A 21,383-nucleotide genomic window follows, 5' to 3' on the forward strand; every position below is an offset into this window, starting at 1 on the left:
GGGTTCACCTTACGGCCTACTGTGGGTAAAAACACAGAGGAAATAGTTGTGTGAAATGGTGCTGTGGGTAAAAACACAGAGGAGAAATAGTTGTGTGAAATGGCCCTGTGGTAAAAACCCTGAGAGGAAATAGTTGTGTGAAATGGCCCTGTGGTAAAAACCCTGAGAGGAAATAGTTGTGTGAAATGGCCCTGTGGGGAAAAACCCTGAGAGGAAATAGTTGTGTGAAATGGTCCTGTGGGGAAAAACACTGAGAGGAAATAGTTGTGTGAAATGGCCCTGTGGGGAAAAACCCTGAGAGGAAATAGTTGTGTGAAATGGTCCTGTGGGGAAAAACCCTGAGAGGAAATAGTTGTGTGAAATGGTCCTGTGGGGAAAAACACTGAGAGGAAATAGTTGTGTGAAATGGTCCTGTGGGGAAAAACACTGAGAGGAAATAGTTGTGTGAAATGGTCCTGTGGTAAAAACACTGAGAGGAAATAGTTGTGTGAAATGGTCCTGTGGGGAAAAACCCTGAGAGGAAATAGTTGTGTGAAATGGTCCTGTGGGGAAAAACCCTGAGAGGAAATAGTTGTGTTAAATGGCCCTGTGGTAAAAACACTGAGAGGAAATAGTTGTGTGAAATGGTCCTGTGGTAAAAACACTGAGGGGAAATAGTTGTGTAAAATGGCCCTGTGGGGAAAAACCCTGAGAGGAAATAGTTGTGTGAAATGGTCCTGTGGGGAAAAACACTGAGAGGAAATAGTTGTGTGAAATGGTCCTGTGGTAAAAACACTGAGAGGAAGTAGTTGTGTAAAATGGCCCTGTGGGGAAAAACCCTGAGAGGAAATAGTTGTGTTAAATGGCCCTGTGGTAAAAACACTGAGAGGAAATAGTTGTGTGAAATGGTCCTGTGGTAAAAACACTGAGGGGAAATAGTTGTGTAAAATGGCCCTGTGGGGAAAAACCCTGAGAGGAAATAGTTGTGTGAAATGGTCCTGTGGGGAAAAACACTGAGAGGAAATAGTTGTGTGAAATGGTCCTGTGGGGAAAAACACTGAGAGGAAATAGTTGTGTGAAATGGTCCTGTGGTAAAAACACTGAGAGGAAGTAGTTGTGTAAAATGGCCCTGTGGGGAAAAACCCTGAGAGGAAATAGTTGTGTTAAATGGCCCTGTGGTAAAAACACTGAGAGGAAATAGTTGTGTGAAATGGTCCTGTGGTAAAAACACTGAGGGGAAATAGTTGTGTAAAATGGTCCTGTGGTAAAAACACTGAGGGGAAATAGTTGTGTGAAATGGCCCTGTGGGGAAAAACCCTGAGAGGAAATAGTTGTGTGAAATGGTCCTGTGGTAAAAACACTAAGGGGAAATAGTTGTGTAAAATGGCCCTGTGGGGAAAAACCCTGAGAAGAAATAGTTGTGTGAAATGGTCCTGTGGTAAAAACACTAAGGGGAAATAGTTGTGTAAAATGGCCCTGTGGGGAAAAACCCTGAGAAGAAATAGTTGTGTGAAATGGTCCTGTGGTAAAAACACTGAGAGGAAATAGTTGTGTAAAATGGCCCTGTGGGGAAAAACCCTGAGAGGAAATAGTTGTGTGAAATGGTCCTGTGGTAAAAACACTGAGAGGAAATAGTTGTGTAAAATGGCCCTGTGGGGAAAAACCCTGAGAGGAAATAGTTGTGTGAAATGGTCCTGTGGTAAAAACACTAAGGGGAAATAGTTGTGTGAAATGGCCCTGTGGGGAAAAACCCTGAGAGGAAATAGTTGTGTTAAATGGCCCTGTGGGGAAAAACCCTGAGAGGAAATAGTTGTGTGAAATGGTCCTGTGGTAAAAACACTAAGGGGAAATAGTTGTGTAAAATGGCCCTGTGGGGAAAAACCCTGAGAGGAAATAGTTGTGTTAAATGGCCCTGTGGTAAAAACCCTGAGAGGAAATAGTTGTGTGAAATGGTCCTGTGGTAAAAACACTAAGGGGAAATAGTTGTGTGAAATGGCCCTGTGGGGAAAAACCCTGAGAGGAAATAGTTGTGTTAAATGGCCCTGTGGGGAAAAACCCTGAGAGGAAATAGTTGTGTGAAATGGTCCTGTGGTAAAAACACTAAGGGGAAATAGTTGTGTGAAATGGCCCTGTGGGGAAAAACCCTGAGAGGAAATAGTTGTGTGAAATGGCCCTGTGGGGAAAAACCCTGAGAGGAAATAGTTGTGTGAAATGGTCCTGTGGTAAAAACACTGAGGGGAAATAGTTGTGTGAAATGGCCCTGTGGTAAAAACACTGAGGGGAAATAGTTGTGTGAAATGGTCCTGTGGGGAAAAACCCTGAGGGGAAATAGTTGTGTGAAATGGTCCTGTGGGGAAAAACCCTGAGAGGAAATAGTTGTGTGAAATGGTCCTGTGGGGAAAAACCCTGAGAGGAAATAGTTGTGTAAAATGGCGCTGTGGTAAAAACACAGAGGAAATAGTTGTGTGAAATGGTGCTTTGGTAAAAACACTGAGAGGAAATAGTTGTGTGAAATGGTCCTTTGGTAAAAACACTGAGAGGAAATAGTTGTGTGAAATGGCGCTGTGGGGAAAAACACTGAGAGGAAATACAGTGGTGCTTGAAAGTTTGTGAACCCTTTAGAATTTTCTATATTTCTGCATAAATATGACCTAAAACATCATCAGATTTTCACACAAGTCCTAAAAGTAGATAAAGAGAACCCAGTTAAACAAATGAGACAAAAATATTATACTTGGTCATTTATTTATTGAGGAAAATGATCCAATATTGCATATGCATGAGTGGCAAAAGTATGTGAACCTTTGCTTTCAGTATCTGGTGTGACCCCCTTGTGCAGCAATAACTGCAGCTAAACGTTTCTGGTAGCTGTTGATCAGTCCTGCACACCGGCTTGGAGGAATTTTAGCCCATTCCTCCATACAGAACAGCTTCAACTCTGGGATGTTGGTGGGTTTCCTCACATGAACTGCTGGCTTCAGGTCCTTCCACAACATTTCGATTGGATTAAGGTCAGGACTTTGACTTGGCCATTCCAAAACATTCACTTTATTCTTCTTTAACCATTCTTTGGTAGAACGACTTGTGTGCTTAGGGTCATTGTCTTGCTGCATGACCCACCTTCTCTTGAGATTCAGTTCATGGACAGATGTCCTGACATTTTCCTTTAGAATTCGCTGGTATAATTCGGAATTCATTGTTCCATCAATGATGGGAAGCTGTCCTGGCCCAGATGCAGCAAAACGAGTCCAAACCATGATACTACCACCACCATGTTTCACAGATGGGATAAGGTTCTTATGCTGGAATGCAATGTTTTCCTTTCTCCAAACATAACGCTTCTCATTGAAACCAAAAAGTTCTATCCGTCCACAAAACATTTTTCCAATAGCCTTCTGGCTTGTCCACGTGATCTTTAGCAAACTGCAGACGAACAGCAATGTTCTTTTTGGAGAGCAGTGGTTTTCTCCTTCCAGCCCTGCCATGCACACCATTGTTGTTCAGTGTTCTCCTGATGGTGGACTCATGAACATTAACATTCGTCAATGTGAGAGAGGCCTTCAGTTGCTTAGAAGTTACCCTGGGGTCCTTTGTGACCTCGCCAACTATTACACGCCTTGCTCTTGGAGTGATCTTTGTTGGTCGACCACTCCTGGGGAGGGTAACAATGGTCTTGAATTTCCTCCCTTTGTACACAATCTGTCTGACTGTGGATTGGTGGAGTCCAAACTCTTTAGAGATGGTTTTGTAACCTTTTCCAACCTGATGAGCATCAACAATGCTTTGTCTGAAGTCCTCAGAAATCTCCTTTGTTTGTACCATCATACACTTCCACAAACGTGTTGTGAAGATCAGACTTTGATAGATCCCTGTTCTTTAAATAAAACAGGGTGCCCACTCACACCTGATTGTCATCCCATTGATTGAAAACACCTGACTTTAATTTCGCCTTCAAATTAACTGCTAATCCTAGAGGTTCACATACTTTTGCCACTCACAGATATGTAACATTGGCTCATTTTCCTCAATAAATAAATGACCAAGTATAATATTTTTGTCTCATTTGTTTAACTGGGTTCTCTTTATCTACTTTTAGGACTTGTGTGAAAATCTGATTATGTTTTAGGTCATGTTTATGCAGAAATATAGAAAATTCTAAAGGGTTCACAAACTTTCAAGCACCACTGTAGTTGTGTGAAATGGCCCTGTGGTAAAAACACTGAGAGGAAATACTTCTGTAAAATGGCCCTGTGGTAGAGCCCTGCACTCCCGCGTGACTCGCGGGACCCGCCGCAAAGCAGTGCGGTGCGGGACAAATTTTGAAAGCTCATTGTGGGCGCGGGCGGGACCGGAAGTGCACATATGCGCGCGCGCGCGGGCAGGAGCGGGAGTGCACATATGTGGCGCGGGCGGGAGCCGTGATAAGCTGCAGTCCCGCTAACTAAAAACGTGTTTGAAATAGACATAAATTAATAATTTATAAATTTTATCATATATAATTTGTGCTGGATATTTTATTTGGCATTAATAAAAACATTTTAAGATGCCTAAATTTGCAGAGAGAGTCAGATTGCCAGATTGAGTGAGGAATGGCATCTTAAATTTGCCATTGATCACCCTAACAGGAAATCCTTTGATCACTCTAATGACTCGCAGTTCACACCCAGCCTCCAGTGACCCACACTAACATGATGCCTCAATGACACCTTAGATGAGCTGGTCATCAGAATTATGATTCTGATCCAGGAGAGGATAAATATCTCTCGTTCGTTTCTCCATTCTTTTCCTGTTCCGTGTTTTGAGATCTCCGATCATGGCAGAAGAGCAGAGCTCCTTTACTGAATCTCACAGTGCTTCAAAAGTAAGTGCTGCTTTAAAAAGAGGTACGTTTACCGTTAAAAAGTCAAGAGTCCTGAAATCGGACATTTGGAAGTCGTTCTCACTCGTGTACGACGCGGATGGAAATCAGCTGCCCTTTGCTTGCTGTGATAAGTAGGCTAGGACTGTGTTTTGTTATAACATTTATATATGCTATGCTTTTAGGGTATTCTATAGGATATTCTAGTTAGAAATGCTTAACAAATGTAAACTGGGTTAGCCTAATGTTTTGTATGGCTGAACAATAAATATACCAAATTTCCACTCGGAATTACGTGCTCGCCTGTCTTTTTTTTATTATTATTATTATTGCTGTAAAAAATGTCACGTTATCGCGTTAACTTGACTCAATTTTAACGGCAATAATTTTTTTTTTTTTATCGTGAGATTAACGCTCTGTGACATGATGTAGGTTTTTCATCAGCTTTTGAAACTAGTAGAGATGGGATTTATGGCTCTTTGATGGGATCCGCATCTTTGTGATCCGTTCTTTGAAAAGAGCCGTTCAAAAGACTGGCTCATTTGGCTCTTTTTAAATATTTATTCAGTTTTAAGAAGACAGCGTCTGTAAACTCAACGCTATCCCAGAAATCCTTCCTGTAATATGCAAATTTGGCCACCTCTGATTGGACAGCGCGATGCATCAACAGGCAGAAAAAGTGTAAAAGTACGAAATGTGTTAAGTGAGATGAAACAGTAAAGATCAGACTCAATGCAATATTTATCAACGAACAACTTAATATAGTGTACTTTATATTATAATCAAGCATGTCAAGCCTACCGTCACTGTGTAACCTATCTCTCTGATAGAGCTGTAGACTAACTCAAGTAGGAAATCACTTCACTGACTGAAGTGGAAGAAGAGTGAAGTTCACTCCTCTTGTTAGCTCTGCTTTGCAATTAAAAAAAAAACAACACAACACCCTTGGTACAAAGCAAGCCCATTCACTTTTTTATGCTGATCAGAGAATTGCAATGGTTTCTCATGTGATAAAAATGTGTGATTCGCGATTAAATATTTAAATCGCTTGACAGCACATTATTATTATTATTATTATTATTATTATTATTATTATTAGACACTACATGCTGAATTCAGAAACAAGGTAAATAATAACAAACGTGAATGAATGAATGAATGAATGAATTTATTTATTTCGAACATGTATAAAAATGTATGTAACTATTTGTACATACAAAAGAAAGAAAATGAAAAAAGTGACAAAAAAAGAATAAAATAACATAAAGAGCTAATACATTACAATACACTGCACATTGTTCGAAAAAGGAGTGGGAAGAAGTACAATACTTTTTTTAATTTCCCACCCCTTTTTAACTACCCCGAAATCCAAACTACATTAATACACCTATAAAAATATACCATATATACACTTCATGATTATCCATATAAATATATAATTACAAAAATAAATATATACTACATACCATATCCATATCCATATACCTATATACACATATACATGCATTCATTCATTCATTATCTCTAGCCGCTTTATCCTTCTACAGGGTCGCAGGCAAGCTGGAGCCTATCCCAGCTGACTACGGGCGAAAGGCGGGGTTCACCCTGGACAAGTCGCCAGGTCATCACAGGGCTGACACATAGACACAGACAACCATTCACACTCACATTCACACCTACGCTCAATTTAGAGTCACCAGTTAACCTAACCTGCATGTCTTTGGACTGTGGGGGAAACCGGAGCACCCGGAGGAAACCCACACGGACACGGGGAGAACATGCAAACTCCGCACAGAAAGGCCCTCGCCGGCCACGGGGCTCGAACCCAGGACCTTCTTGCTGTGAGGCGACAGCGCTAACCACTACACCACCGTGCCGCCCATATATATATATATATATATATATATATATATATATATATATATATATACACACATTATACATACAAACACATACACTTCATAAATATCTATATAAATATATAATTACAAAAAAAATCTACTACATACTTATCCCTGTAAATATGAAGATATCTATCCCCATAAATAAATATATACCATATACTAAGCTAGTTCTAATATAACAATCAACCCTATTCTATTTATCCCTCATCATCCTCCATTAACATACTTCCTCTGCAATATACTTGTTTAAAAATATTTTTTTGTACCTTTTTTTTTAAACAGATTTATATTTGCACTTTGTTTTATTTCTGTCTCCAGTCTGTTCCATAAAGTCACCCCACAGCTCGATACGCACATGCTTTTCATATTTGTTCGAACCTTTGGTTTTTTAAAATTTAGGTCTCCCCTTAGATTATATCCCCCCTCTCTCTCACTAAACATTCCTTGTATATTTTTTGGCAATAGATTTCTTGCTTTGTACATTATTTGTGCTGTTCTGAATTTGACCAGATCCATAAATTTCAACGTGTGATTTTATGAATAGTGGGTTTGTGTGATCTCTGTATCCTGTTTTGTTTATTGTCCTTATTGCTCTTTTCTGTATTGTACATATCGGCTGCAGAGTGGTTTTGTAGGTGTTTCCCCAGACTTCGACACAATAAGTCAGATATGGCAAAAATAATGAGTAATATAGAGTATGCAAAGATTTACAATCAAGAATATATTTTGTTTTCCACAGAATTGCCAAACACTTGGCCAGTTTTGCTCGTACGTATCCTACATGAGGTTTCCAGCAGACTTTAGGATCCAAAATCACACCAAGAAATGTAATTTCCTGTACCATTTCTATCTTAGTATTGTCTATTATCAATTCTACATTACAATCTATTTTATGTCTCCCAAACAACATAATCTTTGTTTTGCTTAGATTTAATGATAATTTATTTTTGTCAAACCATAGTTTTAGTTTATTTATTTCAGTTGTGATTATCTCTAAAGTCTACTGCAAATTCTCACCGGAACAAAAAATATTGGTGTCATCTGCAAACAAAACAAATTTCAGTTCTTGCGAAATTGTACATATGTCATTGATGTATATTATGAATAATTTCGGACCTAATATTGACCCCTGTGGTACCCCGCATTTAATGTTCATGAAATCAGATTTATGGTCACCTATCTGCACAAACTGTTGCCTGTTTCTTATATAGCTCGACAGCCAACTCCACCCAACTCCCCTAACACCACACTTTTCTAGTTTACTTAATAATATACTGTGATCAATGGTATCGAATGCTGTGGACTCCAATTGCTATTTTTTTATTGTCTATACAGTTTGTGATTTCCTCTATTAGTTCCATTAGTGCCATCGATGTTGATCTGTCCGTTCTGAGTCCATATTGACTGTCTGTAAGGAGGTTGTTTTTTTCAATGAATTTGTCCAGTCTATCTGAAAAAAGTTTTTCGAGTATTTTGGAAAATTGGGGGAGTAAAGAAACAGGCCTGTAGTCTGTGAAATGGTGTCTATCTCCAGTTTTAAACAATGGTATCACTTTTGCAATTTTCATTTTGTCTGGAAATGTACCTGATTGAAAAGATAAATTGCAGATGTGGGTGAGTGGTTTCACAATTCCCTCAATAACTGTCTTTACTGTTAACATGTCTATATCATTCCAGTCTGCAGAGGTTTTGTTTTTACATTTTCTTACAATTTGGATAATTTCTTCATCATCAGTTGCAGTTAGAAAAATTGTACTTGGATTTCTGTCCCCCATAGCTTCTATGTCCCCACATTGTGTTGTCTCAGGTTCCTTTATTTTTGCCGCTAAATCTGGTCCCACATTTACAAAGAATTGGTTAAAACCATTCACCACTTCCTCCATATTATTTATGATCTTATCATTTTCAGTGTAGTACTCCGGGTAATTTGAAGTTTTGGATCCATTTCTCACAATACCATTTAGTACAGTCCATATACCTTTAATATTGTTTTTATTTTTCTCCACTAATTTATTATAATAGTCTTTCTTGCATATCCTCATAATATTAGTTAATTTATTTTTATATTTTTTATATTTTTCCTCTGCCTCTATAGTTCGATGCTTTAAGAATTGTCTGTATAATATATTTCTTTTTGCAGGCATTTTGTAGCCCCTTGGTGACCCACGGACTATTTGTATATTTATGTATATTGCTGTATTTCTTTATAGGACAATTTTTATTATATAGTTCATTAAATATTATTAAAAATTCCTCATATGCTTTATCAACATCTTTTTCTTTATAAACTACATTCCAGTCCTGTATTATTAAGTCATTTTTAGTGCAATCATGGTTTCTTCAGTTTTCAGTCTTAGATATTTATAATTTTTAGTATCCTTTTTCTTGCTATAATTACAGTAATATACATTAAAAATAGGTAGGTGGTCACTGATGTCTGTTAATAGTAGTCCACTCTCTGTATTATTTTCCAGGATATTAGTAAATATATTATCTATTAAAGTGGTGCTGTGAGAAGTGATCCTGCTTGGTCTGGTAATAGTTGGATACAGTCCCATACTGAACATTGAATTAATGAACTCTTCTGTCATTTTGTGTTTCTTATGATTTAAGAGGTCGATGTTAAAATCACCACAGATGTACATGACCTTCTGTGTTGATTTTATAAACATACTTTCCATCCAATCTATAAAAACTTCTATGCTTGATCCAGGACATCTGTATATACAGCTCACCGTTATATTTTTCATTTTTTCACAGCATATTTCTATTGTAATACACTCCATCCAATCATCAACAGCTACCGTCATTTTATTATTAATTTTATATTCCAAACTATTATCAACATATATTGCCACTCCCCCTCCTCTTTTGTTCTTTCTATTGATATAATTTAATTCATACCCGTTCAGCTCAAAATCTACTCCCATCTCATTGTTGATCCAAGTTTCTGATATGGCTATTATATTGAATGGAGTATTGAACTGACTGAGATATTCCTTCATTTTATGGAAATTGGCATACATACTTCTGATATTGAAATGAATAATTGATATCTTATTTCCGTCTCTGATCTTTGCATTGTATTGATATTCAGTGTAATACCGGCAGCTGATATTGATGTTGCTGAAAAGATTATTTTCCGGATCAATATTATTTTCCATATCTTGTATTTTGTGCTCAGTATAAAGGAAAGTGTCCAGTTCTTGTGTCCAGTGTCCCATCCTTGTGTCATGATTGTAAGTTGCTTTGATTGGCTCCCTCAGAATTTGTCCAGTTCCCCAATATCTCGGATGACCAAGATCTTGGCCTCTTCTGGAGATCCCTTCAGCTTAATGAAAATCTTGCAGTTTTGTGTCCAAGTGTTTTGGATTTTCCCCTGTTTCCTTAGGAGTCTCGCCTTTTTTGCAATGTCTGCATTTTTTTTAAGTGCTCATTTAAAAAAACATCTGAGCCTTTCAGTTTCTTCCCTTGTTTTAACAATTGCATCTTATGCTTTCTGTTGGCAAATCTCATTATTACAGCTGGTTTGCCAGTGTTGCTTCTCTGTGGGAGAGGGTGACATGTTTCGATGTTATTGCTTTTTACCTCAATCCCTTTGGAGTGCAGGAATGCTAACACCTGTTTCTCCACAGAGTTAGCATCCTCCTCGTTCAGTTCCTCTCCATCTCTTCTCGCCACTGCTCCAGCATATGAGCGGGGTTGAATTTGCAGTCCGGTCACAATGATGTCATTCATCCGGGTGTACTGCTCCAGCTCCTCCACTCGGTTCTCGAGAATGGCGATCCTCTTTGCCTTCTCTGAATTCTGCAGCCTCAGAGCTTTGACCTCTTCTACCAGGTCCAGGATGGTCTTCTGCTGCATCCTGACAGCAGAGATTTCTTCCCCCAGAAAGTCGAGGGATTTTTTAATATCATCTATCTCCTCGACCGTAGGAGCTTTCTTCGGGGGCATTGCGTTTGTTGTTATTACGCGGCCCGCTCTCGCGCAGCTTCGCTCCCGCGCCAACGTGAATGTGAGCTGTAGATATTTATGCTCAAATCCATGTAAGTAGGGGGCGGGGCACATCACGCTGTGTCGAGACAAGAACTTTCCTGAGAAATAACGCGAACGTCTGCATCATGCGGGATTTGCGGGCGGGAGCGGGACAAAATATGGCAGGCGGGAGCGGGACTGAAAATCATACCGTAAAATACCAAATAATAGCCCGGGCTATTATTTGTCTCAATCACGTAAGAGACCCGGCGCGTATTAGAGACTAGGCGGCTATTTGGAACAGGCGATTAATTCCTTCTTCACAAACACCTTCCCCAAAATCTACCTCAAAACGGGGAAAAAATCATTCTCAGATAGGCCTACTTTTAACCAGTATAACTTACAGTTTGTTTAGAGTTAGATTACAGATAGCACGGTGCTGACTTCGGGGAATTTTGAAGACGCGCAGAATGCATCTTCGCATGGCACAGTCGGGGTGGATAAAGGATAAATCACACACCTTTTCCTGTTAATGACTAGTTAAGCGCATGCTTTACAAAATAATCAAGAAACCACACCATTGTCTGTGCGCAGCACTGTGATTTAATTACTCTGCAAAGTTATGGTCACTTGCTATCACCCTCACCCATGCAGCCTCCACCCTTTGCGCTTCGCGATGTCTGTCAATCTGAAATTGCATGGAGGGCGCGACGTTGAAGTAACATAATTAGGGTGCGAAGTGTCAAACCAAAGGGTTTTTTCTTATGCTGAAAAATAAGTGACCTGCAGTGGCTACATACTGTCATCTTGCATTCTCACGTTTCTCTCCAAGACGTCTCCCTATTTGGCCGATATGAGCCTATTCCCCGAGTGAGTTGGTACGGTGGCTCGACCCCATAGAAAACTTAAAGTTCGGATGAAAGTTAGTTGAATAGGTTACTGACTTGTAGGCCTACATGTTGCCTGCCTGACGCGTGCTTCTGCCCAACTTGCACAACAGATTACTTGTTGAAAAGGCCCCTTGGATTAGATTGGCCGCGAGCAGGCTGAAATGCATGTTAGAACGCTCTCACCTTTTTTGTAAAGCGTCTTCCAGATCCGAATGGGTAAGGGCAAGTGAAATGGTATAAGGTCTTTAATAAAACTCAGTGTGTGCTTTGACGCATGCATTCGGCAATTTAGGTCGTTTAACAGAAGCAGCAGTCCAACCTTGGAAACCCGCAGTCCTCAATGTCACCACACACGCTGGCTTTCGTTGGGTATACCCAAAGGGGTATTCCTAATTTGATGACGTAAGTGATATCCCACACACCCATGTCAAACGTAATTGGCTAAGACATCTGTCAAAAGTTACGGAGTTGCATTCCTCAAGAAATATTACGGTAGACCAAGATTATAACATTGAAATGGCATGTTTATTATCACGTAACAAAATGTTGTAAACAGTATTATAGAAATAATTTCATTTTGCATTCATTCATTCATTCATTCATATTGTTTCGGTAGAAAACTATGCAATGCAAAATCGTTTAAACACCAGAAAACCAGAAAAGTGCTGGGCCTCAAGATTCTAGATAGAACGTTCGGACGCTTTTTTTTTTTTTTTTTTAGACCCCGGCGAGTATTCGGAACCGGCCTTTATTTGTCACAACACACGCGTACACCCGGCCGTTAAAGGGAACTCGGCGGTTAATTGGAACTCGGCTATTATTTGGTATTTTACGGTGATTCTTTGCGGGAGCGGGACTGAAAAATCCGACCCGCACAGACCTCTACCCTGTGGGTAAATACACTGAGAGGAAATAGTTGTATGAAATGGCGCTTGGGTAAAAACACTGAGAGGAAATAGTTGTGTGAAATGGTCCTGTGGTAAAAACACCGAGAGGAAATAGTTGTGTTAAATGGCGCTGTGGGTAAAAACACTGAGAGATAGCTTTTGGAATATGGTTCAATGCACCTCCTTTCTGATATTGCACCATTTAAAAAAAGGTGTCTACGAATTCACCTACATTTTGTCTACGAATTTTTATCTACGAATTCACTTTGTCTACGAATTCACCAATCCCCTTTTTATAATTGTACAGATATATATTTATAGATTTAAGGTAATGTAATGCTTTTAATGTTCATGCACTTTTTAAAATGTGATTTTACAAATACAAATTTATGTTTATAATTTCAAGGTTCTTCTTTAATTTATTAAATATTTGTGGGTTGGGAGATCTAGGGGATAGCTTCATGGCTAATCCCTTGCTAGATCATGCTAGAAAATTGTTTTGACTTGGACACGTTCAGCGATTTTTCAGATTTATCTATACGCGCCTACTGGTCGTCTTTGGTGGAAACTCACGTCCTCTTGCCATGAGAATCTGAAAAGCGTCGATAGTCTTCGCTGTAGCTTCATTGGCAGCCGTTTCCAAAGGGTTGTCCACTGGGATACAAGTATATTTTAACTTTTTTACATTAAAATTGGCCACAAGGTCACCAATTATAAGACCAGGATCCACATCAAAATATTTCGTTGACGAGTTTATGTCCGGATCTGTGGAGGCCTTGCTTTGAAAGATTTCCCCTTTACCGTGTTCACTATGGTAGTGGTAAAAAAATGTCTCGCACAGTCAACAGTTTTGAAAATGATGTCAATAACATATGGGTTTAGTAACCATATGGGTTACATTTATAAAGATTTATAAAGATGTACATTAATGCCGCCGATGTGTTTACAAGGATCAATTTCAATCGCCACGACCACATGTGAGAACATGGCAGCCGCCATTTTCCCAGTGAGTGACAAAAACTTCCGGTTCACGTGGTTGGGTTATATGTAAAAGTTGCGACTGGGAAAAAAACTAAAAAAAAGTTTAGGGTCGGGCAGTACGGATTAGGGTCGGTCGGGTAACCGGGAAAACACATTATTATTATTTATTTATTTATTTTTTTTTTGGCCTAACCCGAATATCGGCGTATTTTGGCACTTGTCCGATCGGACAAGTAACTGAGACGATGAACTTGTCCGACGTAAAGGATCACTTGTCCCGGATAAGCGGACAACCGTTAATGTCAAGCCCTGTCAACATAAAACAAAAGCACTTGATATCTGGAGCAGTCGTGTGACTATTTGGAACCCCATTTTACATTGCAAACTGATTGTGGGGTCCCCTCCCCTAAAAAAGTAAATTTTTGGGTGCCAGCTCACTTTACCGAGGTCGAGCATTACCCGCTGAACAAAGGTCAAAGTGTTTTTCATACCCTTGGGGTGGGGCAGGTGCCGGGAATAAATCAGTCCATAAAGGAGACGGAAGGCCTGAGGCAGGTCAGTCAGTTCATTCATCACCACCCTGCCTTCCGAGATGATCCCAGCTCTGGACGGGTTCAGCCGAGGATTTTCTCCATCAACACACAGGATTCTAGCAGGAGTTTGTCTGTACAAGTCCTCCTCAGTTCCATCCGAACAGAGCAGGAAACAGACTGATGGAGGACGTAATCATACCAGTGAGATACTGCTGCGTTTTCCACCAAAAAGTATCACAGACTGATTTTTATAATGAACATCGTTCAGTATAAATGTAACCCATATGGTTACTAAACCCATATGTTATTTGAGTGTAGTTCCCGTGTCCCACCAGTTGGTGGCGAATCGGCCCTGTATTCCTTTTAACTGTCGCTGAGCACGTCCTGCTCACGCCCACACACCGATCTGAGAGCAGCACACCTGTTGAGTGAGCTGTCGGACCTTGGATATGAAACGTGACGTAAAACTCATAAATTCACAATTAATCTTCACATAGTGTGTTGATAAACCTTTCGTTTATTAGGAGAGAGTTTGTGAATGTTGAGGAAAAGAGAGAGGAGCCGCTACTATGGCGTGAGCCCTCTGTTGGACTCCGGTAAGCGCAGAGGTACATGTTAAGATTCTAAGATGCTAGACCTCAGTATTAGCCTTTATTAGCTCATGTGAAGCTGTTGCTTACTAAAACGCTTTAATAAAACCAGTCGGAGTTATCATCCAATGTTTTTACCCACTGTGGTACCATTGTGTCATGTGAAAAAAAAAACTTTAAAAAGATCGCTAGCTGAAAAAGAAATGACCATTCTGTCAAAGAATGGTTAAAGAAGAATAAAGTGAATGTTTTGGAATGGCCAAGTCAAAGTCCCTGACCTTAATCCAATGGAAATGTTGTGGAAGGACCTGAAGCGAGCAGTTCATGTGAGGAAACCCACCAACATCCCAGAGTTGAAGCTGTTCTGTACGGAGGAACGGGCTAAAATTCCTCCAAGCCGGTGTGCAGGACTGATCAACAGTTACCACAAACGTTTAGCTGCAGTTATTGCTACATAAGGGGGTCACACCAGATACTGAAAGCAAAGGGTCACATACTTTTGCCACTCACAGATATGTAATATTGGATCATTTTCCTCAATAAATAAATGACCAAGTATAATATTTTTGTCTCATTTGTTTAACTGGGCTCTCTTTATCTACTTTTAGGACTTGTGTGAAAATCTGATGATGTTTTAGGTCATATTTATGCAGAAATATAGAAAATTCTAAAGGGTTCACAAACTTTCAAGCACCACTGTAAATCAGCTGATATTTAGTAAAATTGATTAATCAGTGAAACTGTGATAGCCTGAGAGTGCCTCTAGTGACATACATGCCCTTATAACGCAATTATTCTGATTTTTGTTAGCCATACGGCTAAAAATGCCAGTGTGGACTGGGCAGAAGCTGAGTCTGAATGTCTGGTTGGTTTCTGACCCGTACAGTGTGATATATGCAGAGTACTGCCCTGCTGACTAAACCTTAAGAAGTGCTGGTGGTGCCGTCTCAGACATGACGTCCTCCTGTGTCCTTTGCGGTGTCCTCTTCGTCATCACGATCACGTCCATCACTAGTAAGTGATTTTACTCCGGTATATCACAGTAATATTTGGATGTGAGCTTCCTGTATTACACTGTTGTGTCTCACCTGTACGTATTGGGGGGTTAAAAACACTAAGTGTGAAGTATTTTCTCTCTGTTTCAGCACCTGTATCAGCTGTTACTACAGTACGGGTGAAGTTTAATCAGTCTGCTGCTCTGCCATGTGAATGGACCTGTTCTCGTGAGGCCACATGGACTCCGTTCGGTAACAATCATGTAGTGGCTCAGTGCAATCAGACATCCTGCTGGTCAGAGGAGGGATTTAAAATGTTCCATGATGAGTACCTGAAGGGAAATCTCACCCTCACCATCCCTGCAGCTGATTTCAGTCAGAGGAAACTGTACACGTGTCGGTGTGATGGAAGAGACGTTAATGATGTGCGACTCAGCATCGACAGTAAGTGTCTTTACCTGCTCTACAGACCAACTGCTGCTGATGGAAATGATCACATTTACATACAATTAATTTATTCTTCTCAGGACGGAGCTCATTAGTTCAGCTGAAGCCTGGTGAAGATCTGCTGCTGGATTTGCACGTATCAGAGCGAGTGGAGGTGATCTATTACCACAGAGATTCAGATGAACAGATCTGCAGTGTGGACAGAAGTTCACTCCACTGTCCAGCTGAATACACCTCGAGAACATCACTCACTAACACGGTTCTCACACTGAGAGGAGTCCAGTCGACTGATGGGGGAGTTTACATCGTCCGAGATCCGGAGGAGAAGGAAGACCTTCATATTTACGCAGTCAGTGTTGAAGGTAGGGGATTACTGTCCTGTCTATAATATATAGTTAATATACTGTCTTCCTTTAAATGATATTGTTATTACCATCAGTCTCTCACACTGAGCACAGAGCAGAGGCGTTATATGTTTGAACATGGGATGAGTTGAGAAATCAATATTTGATGGAATAACCCTGACATTTAATCACCGCTTTCATGCGTGTTAACATGCTCCCCGCCAGTCTTTCACGTTGCTCTTGAGTGACTTTATGCCACTCCTGGTACAAAAACTCAATCAGCTCAGCTTTGTTTGATGGATTCAGACACCATCATGATGAACTTCCCCAACTGATTTACCATCCCTAAGAAGCTCCTTCGCTCACTCGGTCCTTTCTTCTTGGCATGTTGTAGGTGCTCACTTGACGGTGTAGACTGCAACAATAACTGCAATACCGCAGTATAGGAGGGGTACCATAGGGTTGAGCTCGGCACCACGATTACGGTAGAACAGCGAGTAAAGACGTGATGAAATAGCTGGCTCTGTTGGGGCAGACAGCCAACTTCCTTTTCAAGGGAACTTTTCCAGCCTGGAGAAATCTCCCTCAGCAAAATCCACTACAGTACGTCACCTTCCCTGTTTCGTCTTCCTGACTGTAGTTGGGAAGCGAGGAATCCGGCTCACTCCACTCAAATCAAAGTCAACTTTGTTATTCAGACCGTACACCAAGTAGTGCAGAGCAGAACGAAACTGCATCTCTCCTCGCTCCATGTGCAGTGAAAGATACAACAGACATGAAATAAACAAACTGCTGCCGCATAAATATTGCACCCGTTTCTAGCACTGGATTTATTGCACAGCGTGATGATGGAGAAAGTAAACGTTGTCACTGATGTGTATTAGTAAAGTGCTCAAGAAATGTCAACAGTTGAATGTTGGTTAAAATGACTTGGTCCCTCACACGGCTTTCACAACGCTCCTGGATTCTACCAGCTCTGAGTCCGGACACACTGGTCTGAACAGAGCAACATCTTCATGTGAACATGGTCTTCATCACCATCACGGTGTACAAAACGCCGTCTTCACTCAATAACTAGAGGAACAGTAATGGAGACGGGGCTAATGCCACAACTTCAACATAGCAACAACAGCAATCGCTTACAAAACCCCTCATCCACAATTAACCCCCCCTCCCCCAACACACACACTTAAAAACTGCATATTAAATTTGTCTTTTGCATCTATTTATCAAAAAGTACCGGAGAAATACAAATTGTGTGAGTAAAAATGAACAATAGAATTATTACAGTAGATGTGCTCGTTAGGTTTTTGCTGCAAGGTACACGTACGAACAAACTGCGTGAAATTATTATAGAAACGAGTTCCGTCCGTCCGTCCCGTCACATTCTCGTTTCTGGGCCATATCTTTAAAACTACTGAAGATATCTTCATGAAACTTTGTATACATATCGAGCAACATGTGAACTGGTGCCTTTTGCTATTTTGGATTTTGAAAAAAAGTATTTTTCAATTTTTTACATAATAAATAGATTTCTAAGAGCAGTGTTCGTTTCTGGAGCATATATCCAAAACTATTGATGATACAGATTTGAAACTTGGTGTACATGTTAACAGGGTGATGTAGATGTGCCTTTTCATACGAAGAAATTTTAATTTTTCATGTTTCCATGGAAACAATTTCAGACTTGGTCTTGGGGGTAGTTTTTGTTTCCAGAGCAGAACTTGGAAACTATGAGTGGTTTGGTCTTGAAAGTTGGTATATGTGTTGATTCAGTAATGTATGTGTGTCTTTTGAGACTAAGAAATGTGAGATGTTAATTTTTAGCTCCCCTGGACCAAAGGTGCGGTGGGTTTATGCCATGGGCTGCTGAGGTCAGTGTAAAGAGGTCGGGTTGGTTTCCTGCAGCACAACTTGAAAAATGTGACAAAGAATATCTTGAAACTTGGTGTATAGTTGGTCTATAGGGCGAGGGATATAGAGGAGTCTGTCTTCTTGTATTAAATGTTTCTGTAAGCTAGCTGGACAGAAAACAGAATATTGTCATCACAAGTAAGCAACTGAGGCTAACAAGCCTAAGTGTTTGACTATTTAATTACACGCATAATATTATACTTATAAAGTGATGACCGCTGCATACCTTTTAATCTTTTACACGTTTCTCCTCTTCTTCTTTCCTCTTTCTCCTAAACTGGGCACCTGATGGCTGACCCCAGACCTGTTCTTATCCATTTGTGTTGATTTCACACTCGAGCATCGCTACGTTGCCCCTCCCCCAACACTGAGTCAGGACTAAACCAGTTCACCCTGGTGCTGGACAGACTGGATTTATATTGTTCTTAACGATTTCACACAAACCAGGGAAAAAAATGCAACACCGTCAGTGAAACTATAAAGTCACAGTGAATGACTTGTGGTTTCTTTGGTAGCACTTCATAGTGTGACCTGATTTTACTCCGCATTAGTACACTGTGCACTATTTAATAGATTCCCCCAGTCCCCCTACCTCGGGCTTCCATTGGGGAGATCGGAGGTCAAAGGTCAACCTAACTCCCCTCCCCATCTCGTACTTCTGAGTGGGAGACCAGGAAGTATTCTGGCTGCCCAGATCAAACTAGAATCATGGTGCCACTCTGGAAGGTTCATTGATCTACACGGTGACAAGATATCACTGATGTGCAAATGATCGACTGAAAACCAACCGTGCAAATCTCAATACTTGGATTTTTTTTTTATTCATTTATTTTGTGTTGGCGCCCCGTGCCACTCCCAACAAGATGATGCCCTGCCCAAATCCACCACAGGGATGGAGAGCATCACCACATGGCCAATGCCACTTCATCACAGGAAGCATGACTCGCTCTCGTTTTCAGGTTTATGCTGAACCATGAAGACCTAAACAATGACAGTTTTTATAAAACCCACTTGTATCACTGCACAGTGATGTCACACACAAACAGATACCTGTGCCGTGTCTTTTAACACATTTTTGTTGGTTATGTGAATGATGTCTTTAAAAATGGGCAGCTTACTGGATTAGTTGTTGCAGCTCTAGTGACATGTTTTCTGTGTGTTTCAACTCCAGGACCAAAGTGTGGTGGGATACCAGTGTGGGTGGTGGTGTTGGTGTTGGTGTTGGTGGCGTTACTGCTGCTGTCTTATGTGCTGTATGTGAAGCGTGTATTCCTGAGGAAGTGAAGATGACAACCAAGTGCAGTAAGTAATGTGTGTGTAACTGAGTCATTCGGCCTCATGAGGTGATCACTCGGATGAGTGTGTGTGTGTGGTAACCAGTAGATGTTTGTCAGTCTGAGTGTGTAATAATCTGCTGCTGTTCTTGCCATTTTCTCAGTCTGTTAGTGTTGAACAGTTTATTTGTCGATGCAGATCAGTGAGACTGTCACGGTTACTGATTTGGGGAAAAGACAAACCTTTCTCTCCTTCAAAAATAACTTTTTTTTCTTTTCGCTAGCGTTAGCTGGTGAGTTCCCTCTGTTAGCGGTGTGACCTCTGTTCTTAACCTGCAGGAATGTGTGTGTATATTTGACCTTATCGCCTGTTCCTGAATAACGTGGACATTACTGCAGCGTTGAACGTGGCACAGAGCCAGTCAAGCATGTTTTCCAGCTAATGCTAGCCTGCTGGTTAAAGCACAAGCTCTGGCTGGAGGGAAAGGAGTTTTGGGTTTTGATTTCTCAGTATGCAGAGCAGTTATCCCCTCTCCCCGAGCTTTCTGTGCTTCTGAAAGAGATGGGAGTGGCCTAGATATTTTTTTTAAATTTATTTTAAAGTGAAACAATCCATCATGCCTATTTGCTTCTTGTGTTGTGTAATTTGTGTAAATATATTTCCTGATCTGTGTTCTCTGTGTATTTGGTTATCTGATAGGATTCGAACAGCTCGCCAGAGACAGAACGGCTAAACACGGGGACTTCAGAAGATCATTTCGTACAGCAGGCTAATCATGGAGTAGAAAGAAGGCAGGCATCTGTAAACGGAACCATAGGGCGGTTCCACATAGGACTGGCAGAGTTGGCTGATGTCCCACAAATGGACAGTAGAGCAGAGAGAGAGCAGCGATCAAACAGCCCCACAGCAGTTCACAACTGGGTGAAAGTGCCACATAAGTGCAAACGGTGCAGCTATAGGAAAGATGAAGTACATTATACAGTTTAGAGACTCTACAGCTAATGACTTGTATGAAAGAGCTGAACAACTCTGCACAGCAACATCAGTATTTTAGTGGTGGAACAGCTGTGTGTGTGTGTGTGTGTGTGTGTGTGTGTGTGTGTGTACACACACACACACACACACACTAAAATATACAATGTAAAGTGTTTTTATATTTTATAGTGTGTATAATGGGAAGTGTTTTTTTTTTATATTTTATAGTGTGTATAATGGGAAGTGTTTTTTTTTTTTATATTTCATAGTGTGTATAATGGGAAGTGTTTTTTATATTTTATAGTGTGTATAATGGGAAGTGTTTTTTATATATATATATATATATATATATATATATATATATATATATATATATATATATATATATATTTTATAGTGTGTATAATGGGAAGTGTTTGTGTGTATAATGGGAAGTGGTTTTTATATTTTATAGTGTGTATAATGGGAAGTGGGGTTTTTTTTATATTTTATAGTGTGTATAATGGAAAGTTTTTTTTTTTTTTAAATATATTTTATAGTGTGTATAATGGGAAGCGTTTTATATTTTATAGCAGGGGTATTCAATTAAAAGTCACTGAGGTCCGGTTATTAAATTTTGCCCAAGTAGAAGTCCCGCATGTCCACATTTTCAAAAAGTAACAATTTTTATTTTTAACTTCAAATGCAGGAAATAAGACGACATATTCCAGCCTATCCCTTTTATCATAAATAAAAGTAGTCCCATGCAGTCAAATAGGTTTAAGGCTTTTATTTCAAATCAACCAAAAGGGAAACCTCAGAATAAAATAAATAATAGTGCAAACTGAGTGTAACTC

The 21,383-nt window shown here is 40.1% G+C and overlaps 1 protein-coding gene across 5 annotated transcripts in view; it reads left to right on the forward strand.

The window, feature by feature from the left end:
• The window catches only part of LOC132883513 (uncharacterized), a 28,228-nt gene extending 7,349 nt beyond the window's left edge, over positions 1-20,879 (forward strand). For 2 of the 5 annotated variants that reach the window (XM_060917231.1, XM_060917228.1), the window contains 5 exons: positions 15,484-15,611; positions 15,743-16,036; positions 16,120-16,401; positions 19,469-19,599; positions 20,272-20,361. In XM_060917231.1, the coding sequence (XP_060773214.1) occupies positions 15,551-15,611; positions 15,743-16,036; positions 16,120-16,401; positions 19,469-19,581 (750 nt within the window). In that variant the 5' untranslated portion in view covers positions 15,484-15,550 and the 3' untranslated portion in view covers positions 19,582-19,599; positions 20,272-20,361. Of the gene's footprint in view, positions 1-15,483; positions 15,612-15,742; positions 16,037-16,119; positions 16,402-19,468; positions 19,600-20,271 lie in introns of all 5 variants that reach the window. The other 3 variants (XM_060917237.1, XM_060917246.1, XM_060917250.1) reach the window with 2 other exon arrangements.
• The last annotated feature ends 504 nt before the right edge of the window (positions 20,880-21,383 follow it).

This window comes from Neoarius graeffei, chromosome 1 (assembly GCF_027579695.1).
Source record: "Neoarius graeffei isolate fNeoGra1 chromosome 1, fNeoGra1.pri, whole genome shotgun sequence".
Classification (NCBI taxonomy): domain Eukaryota; kingdom Metazoa; phylum Chordata; class Actinopteri; order Siluriformes; family Ariidae; genus Neoarius; species Neoarius graeffei.